The sequence below is a fragment of the Triticum dicoccoides genome, chromosome 7B (assembly GCF_002162155.2).
Source record: "Triticum dicoccoides isolate Atlit2015 ecotype Zavitan chromosome 7B, WEW_v2.0, whole genome shotgun sequence".
Classification (NCBI taxonomy): Eukaryota; Viridiplantae; Streptophyta; class Magnoliopsida; order Poales; family Poaceae; genus Triticum; species Triticum dicoccoides.
In genome coordinates this window covers 225,513,125-225,524,424 of record NC_041393.1, presented here as the reverse complement: position 1 = coordinate 225,524,424, position 11,300 = coordinate 225,513,125, and the positions used below count along the sequence as shown (strand labels likewise).

General features: G+C 45.9%; 2 protein-coding genes across 4 annotated transcripts; both read right to left on the bottom strand.

The window, feature by feature from the left end:
- Positions 1–3,330: 3,330 nt before the first annotated feature.
- LOC119336417 lies at positions 3,331–6,496 on the bottom strand. 2 transcript variants are annotated; one of them, XM_037608429.1, is made up of 9 exons: positions 6,220–6,496; positions 5,552–5,758; positions 5,366–5,468; positions 5,194–5,273; positions 5,027–5,104; positions 4,411–4,502; positions 4,144–4,255; positions 3,897–4,022; positions 3,331–3,797 (listed from the first exon to the last, which is right to left on the bottom strand). In XM_037608429.1, exons 1-9 carry the CDS (start codon positions 6,391–6,393, stop codon positions 3,696–3,698), a joined length of 1,074 nt encoding a protein of 357 aa, XP_037464326.1. In that variant the 5' UTR covers positions 6,394–6,496; the 3' UTR covers positions 3,331–3,695. The 2 variants fall into 2 exon arrangements, with proteins under 2 accessions (XP_037464326.1, XP_037464327.1); XM_037608430.1 differs by having other exon boundaries at positions 5,552–5,752.
- Positions 6,497–7,216: 720 nt separating this feature from the next.
- Positions 7,217–9,994, bottom strand: LOC119336418 (EEF1A lysine methyltransferase 4-like). 2 transcript variants are annotated; one of them, XM_037608431.1, is made up of 9 exons: positions 9,640–9,994; positions 8,487–8,600; positions 8,332–8,400; positions 8,211–8,230; positions 8,084–8,136; positions 7,976–8,006; positions 7,814–7,892; positions 7,548–7,681; positions 7,217–7,453 (listed from the first exon to the last, which is right to left on the bottom strand). In XM_037608431.1, exons 1-9 carry the CDS (start codon positions 9,809–9,811, stop codon positions 7,397–7,399), a joined length of 729 nt encoding a protein of 242 aa, XP_037464328.1. In that variant the 5' UTR covers positions 9,812–9,994; the 3' UTR covers positions 7,217–7,396. The 2 variants fall into 2 exon arrangements, with proteins under 2 accessions (XP_037464328.1, XP_037464329.1); XM_037608432.1 differs by having other exon boundaries at positions 7,548–7,678; positions 9,640–9,985.
- Positions 9,995–11,300: the final 1,306 nt, after the last annotated feature.

Here is an 11,300-nt window from a genome sequence, read left to right as displayed (position 1 = left end):
CTTCCTTGTGGGGGATGCACCAGCCCCTTGTGGGCTGGTTAGCCTCCCTCCTATGGCCCATATCTTCCACCAGGGGGTTCCGGTAACCCCTCCGGTACTCCGGTTTGTACCCGATACACTCTGGAACCCTTCCGGTGTCCGAATACCATCTTCCAATATATCAATCTTTACCTCTCAATCATATCGAGACTTCTCATCATGTCTGTGATCTCATCCGGGACTCCGAACAACCTTCGGTTACCAAAACACATAACTCATATAATACATATCGTCATCGAACGTTAAGAGTGCGGACCCTACGGGTTCGAGAACTACGTATACATGACGAGACACCTCACCGGTCAATAACCAATAGTGGAACCTGGATGCTCATATTGGTTCCCACATATTCTATGAAGATCTTTATCGGTTGAACCGCAATGTCAACATACATTATTCCCTTTGTCATCGGTATGTTACTTGCCCGAGATCCGATCGTCGGTATCTTCATACCTAGTTTAATCTCGTTACCAGCAAGTCTCTTTACTCGTTCCGTAATGCGTCATCCTGTAACTAACTCATTAGTCACATTGCTTGCAAGGCTTCATATGATGTGCATTACCGAGAGGGCCCAGAGATACCTCTCCAATACTCGGAGTGACAAATCCTAACCTCGATCTATGCTAACCCAACAAACACCTTCGGAGATACCTGTAGAGCATCTTTATAATTACCCAGTTATGTTGTGATGTTTGATAGCACATAAGGCATTCTTTCGGTGTCCGGGAGTTGCATAATCTCATAGTCGGAGGAATATATATATGGCATGAAGAAAGCAGTAGCAATAAAATTGAACGATCATAACGCTAAGCTAACAGATGGGTCTTGTCCATCACATCATTCTCCTAATGATGTGATCCCGTTCATCAAATGACAACACATGTCCATGGCAAGGAAACTTAACCATCTTTGATCAACGAGCTAGTCAAGTAGAGGCATACTAGGGACACGGTGTTTTGTCTATGTATTCACACATGTATCAAGTTTCCGGTTAATACAATTCTAGCATGAATAATAAACATTTATCATGATATAAGGAAATATAAAATAACAACTTTATTATTGCCTCTAGGGCATATTTCCTTCATATCCCTGTACATCATGTCATCTTGATTAAGGCGTTACTCCGTTCTTGTTAATTTAATACACTAGATGCATGCTGGATAGCGGTCGGTGTGTGGAGTAATAGTAGTAGATGCAGAATCGTTTCGGTCTATTTGTCACGGACGTGATGCCTATATTCATGATAATTGCCTTAGATATCGTCATAACTTTGCGCTTTTCTATCAATTACAATAATTTGTTCACCCATCGTATGTGTTCTTTCAAGAGAGAATCCTCTACTGAAAACTATGGCCCCCGGGTCTATTTCTCATCATATATTTTCAGATCTATAAAAGCAAAACCCAAAAATACCTTGCTGCAATTTTTTTATATTTACTTTATTTTTCCTTTTACTCATCTTTTATATCTATCTCTATTAGATCTCACTCTTGCAAGTGGTCGTGAAGGGATTGACAAGCCCTTTTTCGCGTTGTGTGCAAGGGTTTGTTAGTTTGTGTAGGTGCATATAATGGGGACTTGCTTGTACCTCCTACTGGATTGATACGTTGGTTCTTAACTGAGGGAAATACTTATCTCTACTTTGCTCCATCACCCTTTCCTCTTCAAGGGAAAAATCAACGCAAGCTCAGGAAATAGCATGTAAGCATGTGGTGGGGGAGGCTTGGCCCCTTTGCGACGATGTGTGGCTGTTGGCATCGTCATCGATGGTTCTTCTCCAGCGGCAGGTCAAGGCGGGGTGGCAGCCCCCTTCCCTTCCCGTGCGGGCTCTCCTGGGTGGGGGCTCGAATCGGAGATCGCGGCTCACCAAACCTGGCCGACGCGGTCCAAATCGGGTTCGCGCGCGTTCGTGGGACGACCGGCTCGGCCGGGCTATGTTATCCGGTGAGCCATGTGGTGATGATGTGCAGCGGCTCCGTGGCAGTGCGGTAGGGCGAGTGACAAATATGTCTGGTTGGTTAGTTTTGGCTCACCTTTGCAGGCAGTGAGGATGGAGGTCGCCCGACGTGGTTGATGTGCTTACTATGCTCGGGGTGTGCGAGCCAGTGGCGACACCTGTGTGGGGTTGGTGGCCATGCTGCTCAGAGCGAAGGCCTGGCAGGTGATGGCCGGCGGCGGCGCCGTGGGCGTCGTTGTACTTCTTGGAGGCGTTGTCTGGGAGCTCAACGCTTCCTCAACTCAAACTCATGGGCAAGATCTTCAGTCGAAAGTCTAGATCCGTTGGATCGGGCGGCGGCGGCGTCTCCATCATCGCATTCCCTCTCTGGGGCACAGTCTTGAAGATCATGGTCCTATTGGCGCTGCTTGTAGGCTCGATGTGCACGGCATCGCGGGTGGCAGGTGTCCGATCAACGGTGTCGGAGGTTGGAGTTACGACTTGTGCGGCAGCGATGATGGTGGCGAGATGTGCAGGGTCGTGGCGTACCTTCGTCGTTAACAGTCGGCTGGTTCATGAGCGTGAAGTTGGAGCTGCGGCGTTGTAGGGCTACGCAGCAAGAACGATGCCAGGCGATTGGCAGTCTGGACTCTGTAGGTGCCAGGTGTGCTCCTTTTCTCCTGTGAGGCTTGTTATCAAAGTCGGAGATGTCTGGTACTCGACGTCGCCAAACGATTGTTTGGCTTTGGTTGGCAGGGTTCCGTGCCTCGCTCGTTCGAAAGGGTTGGCGGCGCTGAAGTCGGAGTTGCTTGCTGGAGTAAAGGTGGTTCCATGGCTCGCTCGTTCGGAAGGGTCGGCGGCATCGAAGTCGGAGTCGCTTGCTGGAGGAGAGGTGATGACGATGACATTGTAGACAAGCTCGACGGTGTGTTTGGGCCCTGTGGGTGCCATGTCGGTCGGAATGCCCTGTTTGCAGGCGTGTTGTAACAGTTTTCTGTTCTGCTAATTAACCGGGCAACTCTATTCTTCTTTTTTAAGAATCGAGATCCACAGGCCTTGTACAATGCTAAGTTCTTAGGAAGGTGCTTAGAAAAATAAAGCGGTTTTCTAAAGCACCAGTGCGAGGGATGCCTAATTAACCATCTATCCCATACAAATAAGCACCAGCGCTTAAGAAAAACCTGATTTATTTCTCGAAGCACCCCTAAGCACCTTGCATTGTACGAGGCCTCAAGGGGCTGAGTTTCCAAAGCAAAAACACTGCACGTCCACAAAAGTACCTGCATTTTGCACCATAAATCCAGTTCCAGGAGTACGCAACTGAACGACATGGCAAGAAAAATACTTCACAATTTAGCGTCAAAATCATCACAAGCACATTCAAACTTGTACCAGTTGAGTCCAGATGCTGATGCTTCATATCATAGTCAAAATAAACTATGCCGGGACACAGAAACCAACAACTAGCTTGTCTGACAAAAGCGTCCGGCTTCCACAAGCACAGGCTGCACAACATAGCTTCACTACAGTTCAAGCGATACAAGCATATGGGTACACACTATATGGGGACTTGCCAGGGAGTTTCTCATTATTAAAGAGAAATCATCTTATTTTGCCTCTGTGTACGCTAGATTACATATCCTTGGTTATTTTTGTCGACTCACGGCGCGGGCTTGCAGGGCTGGTGAAACCAAGTGCAGGTCGTGTGCGCTTCGGCTTATTTGCTGCTTGTCTTGATTATCTTATGGAGTGCTCTCTTGGCCTCCTCTAGAGTCTCCACCTTGTATGGTACATCAAATGCAAGTCTCTGGATGTTGAACTGCACAGAATAAATTGCAAACTGAAGGCAGCGGAGAGAAGATTTTCTTCCTCAAAGAATAGCGTCTCTACTAGGGACGGCAATCTGAATAAAGTTTACCTGTGCACCCTGGCGAACCCGAATGTCTATCCCTTTGCTGTCTACGGATATAAGAGCAGCATCGTCAACCTCCCCTTCAGCAGACATGAACTCTCTAAGTGGTTTAGAGAAAATAGCATTCAACTCCTACATGAAGAGCATCCATCAAAAGCAGTCGAGGTTTTACTGTACTCACATATTACATGTACGGGCACATAACTAATATGATGATCCAGCTAATCTGCTGATAATGGCATTCGTAGTTTACCTTTAAGCTTTGCTCGCCGCCGTCAACTGCTATCTTGTCAGGTTGAATAGTTTCATACTGTTTCACATCTACCCATGCAACAGTGCCAAAGCCTCCAATAAAATATATGTCGCTGTGATTATCGCAAATAGTTTGTCACAAATCATAAGTTACACAAGCATCTATGAGTAACAGAAGGGAGAAGAGATGTGCATGTGTGTAAACGATAAATGGATTCATCAACCTGAAATGATGGAAGAGTATAACTCGTCAAATCAAATCACAGACCTGATATTCTGCATCCTGTAGTAGTAAAAATTTCCCCACTGTTGAGACGCCCATTGTTGATGTTTTGCAACATATTGCTTATGTGCCCATTCCTGGCAGATACATGTACTCACCGTCAGTTCATGAAATCTTTTAAAACCACAAATTGAAGAATAAATCTGCATTCACTCTTAATGGTCATGCATATCAATCATGTATTCTGTAACAGCCATGACAGAACATCTATTCTCTTTCAGCCCATGCCATGAGAAAAGTGCAGCCAAAAAAATAGGGAAGACCAAAACCCAACCTCAACAAAAATTACTAACTCAGAGAATTTATAATCTGAAAACTTAGTCCACAGATGGTTTTCACACAATGGGAGGAGACAAATTCTTAATGATTGACATGCCAGCTATCCATAGGAAAGAGAAAAAGGAAGTGACCCTAGCTAGCTCACTTGGGTTCTAGAGGATGTACAATCCCATTTAAGTCATCATGGACGTGTATTTTAAGTTCCTATTCATACTGTTGAAGTTTCCTTACATTTTTCTTTCAAAAAAATTATCCATAGAAAAGTAATTACTAGATGACTGCACTATCAATTATCAAGCAACAAAGGCAGCTAAATAGGAACCTGTTGTTCAGCTGGCAAAGGGTAGACATCACCAAATATTGTGACACGAGCATTAGACAATCCACTCCATCCAGGTACCTGTAATGAAGGACTAGATGTTGTTATCCTATTATTAGCAAGCAAGGAACCTTTATACTTCCAGTAAAACATGCCGAGAAACTTCATACCTGGACAACAAGTGTGCATCTTGGATCAGAGAGCAAGTTTCTGGTGTGGATTGCTAAGGGCGACAGAGAAAATATTGGGTCTGTGCAAGACATCAACACAAAATAATTACCCAAGGAGGCCAAACAGAGTGTACAAGTTATATCCAAAATGTAACCAAAGTAGCTATCTTACGGCCCATTGAGTCATTAGCAAAGTCAACAAGTGAACCAAATGGATATCCAGCGCGTCGATGATGCATGCCAGACATGACAGTGCATAGATGAGCAAATCGCGCCTAGTGAGCACAGTAAGACAGGAATAAGCATCCAGCCGGCTAGAAAATAGCCCAAAGGCCAGGAGATAATTAACAGAAGCTACCTGTTCCATTAAATTGCGAACAGCCAAAGCTGGTGGAGGTAAACCATGGGCAAAAGTTGCGCTCTGCACACCACCAGATATAGGGGTTCTGAACAAGCCAGCTCTGGATCCGCTTGAGTCGGGAGTTGAATTGGTTGATGAGGTCGTGCGTGACTTGTCAGTTGCGACCGGACCGAGAGCTCCATTTTGACTTGGATCAACCTTCAACTGTCAGGCAATTTAGTACAAACCAAAGATATGCGACACGCTAAAGGCAAACTAAAAAGAAAATGACCTGATTCACTCCTGAGTTTCAAAATATAAAATACAGGGTCACCTTAAAAAAATCTAGCAAGAAGCTAAATAATATCTTTGCGAACCCATACGCATAGACATGATTCTCAACTAATTATCATTCGGAAGTTCTAAGTTGATTGGTACAAAAGGAAGTTTATCTTCATGACATCCACAAAACTTCACGACCGATTTCAAAGATATCAAGCTTCGAAACCTAGTCACCTCTTAATAAGAACACAATGGAACAACACAGGTCTGGGTACATCTGACAGAAATCCCTAAACCCAACATGTTCTACACTGCCACACCCATCTCCCAGCAACCACTACCCGAACAAAATCTTCGTCACTTCTCACTCTGCATCACGTAAGCGTTCAGGCACTGTTTGTTACCTTGACGACGGGAGTCCCGTTCGGCTTCGCGGCGTCGTCCTTGCCTCCGCCTCCGGCGGCCGCGCGGAGGGGCCCGCAGGGGCGGGCGCGGAGGGCCACGCGGGAGTGAGGCTGGTGGGCGGGGAAGGCAGGGAGGAGCGCGGACGAGGCGGCGGCGCCGGCGAGGGCCTCCATTAGACGGATGGGAGGAGAGTGAGGGAGCGCACGCGGAGGGAGAGGGACAGAAAGGAGGGGCACACGCGCGACGGTGAGGAGAGAGAATGCTGCGGGGCCGAAGGAAGGCGGCTAGAGAAGGGGGGAGAGGGATTTTTAGGGAGGAGGTGGGAAAGAGAGGGACACGTGTCGAATCTGCAGGAGTTGGATTGAAGATGGACGTTGATCCGTTCCAGTAAGGGATTCTTCCACTTTCCCTTTGCCTGGGCTGAATGCCTGAACTGAATCATGATGGACGCAGAAGAAAAATTGCACGCTTAGGTCAAAAAAAGGTGTTCCCTTTTTTTCTGATGAAAATAAAGGAAAATTGCATACGGGTTCGCTAAAATGGCCACAAAGGCTTGCCCCAGGAGTGGAAAGTATCCGGTGCTTTCAAGACTTAGACGATACCATGCTCCCAACATATGTGTCAACAATTCCTAAAATGGCCAAATTCAGAAGTTTCAAAAAAAAAAACAGGGAGCATTGTGAATGTTCACAACATATGTGTCAACAATCCTAAAAAGTTCAAGTTTCTCTTTTGAAATTTTTAGAAATTGTAAACACATGTTGTGAACACCCAAAACAAAAAAAAAGAGCTTTTGAAAACTGTTTTCAAAATTTTTTTAGGGGTTCTAGGCATATGTTGTGAACATCCACAAAATTTCCAAGATACTTTCCCGTCCCACAAGATTCTGGCTTTTCTTTATGTAGAAAACCGAGATCATTTTCTCTAAGATTTCCCACACTCCGAGCGGGTCCTACGTTCCGTGAACACGGAAATAAATTCTACACAAAATCGAAAGACAGGAAAACATCACATCCATTTCTATTCCAAATTCAATGATCGAAGAAGCAACATCCTAGCTGTAATTTTGCTAAATTGTTGCCAACAACGACACAAGTTAAGAGTTACAAAATGTATTCCCTACATTATTCGCTACACTGGTTATACACGATGATCCAAAAAGGTTATAGTATGCGATCATTTGTCTGCTTCATTGACCTCGACCTTCAACTCCACTCTTGCACTGTCGTTGTCCTGCATAACAATGTAAGATTATTCAATAACTAGTCATATGAAGAGTTTCAAGAAGCAAGTTCGGATGATTATGACAAGCTTGTCGACGGCTAACCTTTATACAGACATAAATATAGTGAACATCAGGTTTTGGGCCAAGAAGGTTGATAATCGATGTACTATCATCTTGTAAAGGCAGTGGCTCGGTCAGGTCCCATGTCTTTTTGGAACTTCTCTCCCACCTATCTGCTATGTCGATTGTGTATGTAAAATCATAAAACAGATAACACTGTTATTTAGAGCTTCAGAAAATAAAAGAAATAGATCAATAGGGTCAAGAGTAGGACATTGTTAAGTCGAACGGTGGCAAAACCCACTAACCTATGACGTGAAGCTTTACTGTCCAAAATTGGAGGTCCTTCAGAAGATTCAATCGATAACTTGGATCCCCATAAGTAATCTGTAGCATTGTGACACTCAAAGAAGTTTATAGACACAAGAAGAAAACCACAGAGTTACCATGTTAATAATACTATCAATTACCATAATGTAGACCCCCTTATCGTTGAGGATTCTGCAGATAGAAGAAACAAATAAAAGCTATAGTCAAATAAACAGAGATATCACAACAAATATCAGTCTATTATTTACCTGTTCACCTCCCCTAGCATCTTTGCTGCATGCTCTTGTGAATTTTGGCCGCACTACAATACAAGAAACACGGCTCTGAGTATGGCATGGGAAGAATATCTGAGTATCCTGGCAACAATTGACTCACCATAATAGAATCTAGTGTTCCTGCAAATAACAGAATGGTTTAGAACCCAATGGCATGTTACATACGCATGCATAGATGTTCCATAATGCTGGCAACCATTACATTTACATTGTAACGATACCTTTGTCAATAACAGCATCAAATGAACCAGACTCAAAGTCTGACATGTTTCTTACATCCATCTTCGTGTCTGTAAATTGCAGGAAATAATACAATAGTAAGCCGTAGATACTCCGCAGGGATTCAATGTCTGAATGTTGGGAACAAAGATTATACATTTTAGTTGAGGCTTATCATGGTATTTCTTCTTCATTTGTTCAATCACCACAGACGATATATCAATGTTGACAACGTCCTGGTAACCATCATGAACCATGTTTTCACCAAAAACTGTGAAACATCGAAATAGATTAAAAACAAGTAATTTCAACTAAACAAAGAATAAACACGCTGGCAATAATATAACAACTGCATCTAAATTCAGAAATAAATCATATAGTCTGAAACTGCATAGCAAATTAGTGATAAAAAAACATCTCAATCAACAATACAACCAGTTTCAAAAGGGATAAGAGTAATTCCGTCATTATCTATGCCTAACAGTCAATACAATAAGTAGTAGACAGTAAAAGATGAGAATGGACTGTGTAACTCGCCAATTCCATGCTAATTATCAGATAGTAAGTTTTCATGAACCCAAGACGGTGCACCTAAATGGATCCAGGAGGCCATGATGCTTCAACAACTCTCAACTAGGACCAAAATATTATCAAAATTTGATTAAAGGAAATGTGGCACATAAATTTCCATATCACCAGTAGTTCATTATATCAAGTTAACTACTCCGTATCCATTGACTACAAGGGGTCCTGCTTTGGGGAAGGGAGTCGTAGGGGATCTGTCTCACAACCCGATTTCACTTTTTTGCTGACATATGATCTGATACTGATAAAGCAACCGTCGCCCATACACGCATGTCACTTTTGCACATGATGTTTTGGCCAGGCATGGGGCCATGAACTGCAACGCACCATATTTTTCATATGCTTTTAGTGGTAACAGGGCACAGGGCACAGAGGCCGGTTGTCTCAGATTGGTAAAACGTAAGATATTGACTTGCTACATCACCAGTTGCTTTGATTGTATTGTTACCACGTAATCGCACTGATGGAATACCATTCAGCAAATGCTGTGTGATTGAGGAAACCTTTGTGTCTAGCAGCATTCGAGTCATTCTACAAAAACGTAGAGACTCCGTAGAGCATACATTCTACATTACTCTCCAGTTGATCGATCGAGTGAATAGTCTCCCGGCGATCCCAACCAGAGACGCTGGAGCAGATCAACCAAGTTGCCCACAGAAACTTCCTCCCTGACCGATCCCGCCCCGAGGGTGCATGGGCGAGTGGAGCAGAGATAGGCTACTCACCGGAGTTGCCGCATCCGACGAGGAGGAGGCGCTGGTGCGGGCGCACGTAGAGGCGGAGCAGCGGCGCGAGGGCGGGGTACTTCTGGTACCAGTCGAAGGGCCCCGACTCCTTGCGGTACCGCTCGTCCCAGTACCACGCCTCCCCGTACGCCTGCGACGCCGCCCCAGTCATCCCTCCGCTCGGATCTGGTCGCGGGGGCGCGCTGGCTTCGGTCGATGGACGATGGTCACCGCGCGCGCCGGCCGGGCAGCAGGGGAAGGGAAACTCGTTAATTCGTGGAGGATTCCGGATCCGCGGGGTGGGGAGGGGCGGGTGGAGTCCAGTGGGGACTTTGGGAGTGGTTCGCGCAGTGCGATGCGATCCCGGTGCGCTGGTGCACGTGCGGAAACGGAGTGCGATGGACGATGGGGAGAACATTTTCGATCATGGTGATCCAACTACCCCAAATGGACATGCGATTTTATTCCCATTTTGTCTGTTTGGATAGCCTAAGAGCAACTTCAATGCGCCGACTCATTTCATCTACACGTATCCGTTTGGGTTGCCGGAAATAGAAAAATCGGTCCAACGCGCCGATCTAGACGGACTCGCATCTGCTTTTCGTCCGTCTGTCCACCCATTCCCGGTCTAAATTTGAGTCTCATTTGCCTCGACGCGGATATGAAACGGACGCGCGCGACACGCGCCTACTCCTCCCCCTAGCCCGCCAGTCGGTGGCACGGCGACCATCATTTCTCTCCATTTTCCCAAAACCCTCCCGGCCGCTCGCCATGGACGACCCGCCGAACCTTGATGCCGCCGCCGATCTTGACGAGGACATATACCGATGATAGGGTCACTGGCCTGACCTACAGACCCTACCTAAGGACACCGTGCACTGCAACTAGGCCCAGAGCCAGGTTACCGTTCATAATTGCTGCAACCTGAGAACCACTCGAAAGACAACAACCACTCATTAGTACAAGCAATCCACTCGACCAGCTCGTCTCACTCGGAGTACTTGAGTCTACTCGGACAAAGAAGACCAAGAGTCTCATCAAGATCGCAACGGTTAGGACGTGCGTCCACCGCCTTAAAGAACAGTCAATATAGACGTTACCAGTAATTGTTGCCTTTAAAACCCCTCTTTAACCCTTAGTTATGGGAGCATTCATCAGGGACGGGCGTACTCTATATAAGCAACCCCTAGCTCCATAACAAGGGTTCGCAATCTCTTGTTAACTGTACACTCCAGTCAATCAAGCTCCAGAGCACCGAGACGTGGGGTTGTTATCTCCTCTGTGAGGGGTCTGAACTCGTAAATCCGAGTGTAACAATTGCGTCGTAGCAAGACTCTACCCTCTAATCCGTACCCCCATACACTACTGTCAGACCTACTCCCGCGACAGTTGGCGCCCAACGTGGGGCAGGCGTCTAAGTGACTTCCGGCATAGTTGCAATTCCCTCATCTTCACCAAGGTTTCTAGCGGCAGGCTGTCATTCGGCCACGAGATTCATCTCGGCGCCCTCAGCTTCATCGCTAATGATTCAGCGTGGCTCCAGGAAGCCCCATTGGACGTCGAAGCGCTGCCCGTTCGCGGAGCGACGCACTTCCACGCGAGTACCTTCGGTGTTCTCATTCATCAACCGTCAACCCCGTACCAGTTGACAGATCCAGCGG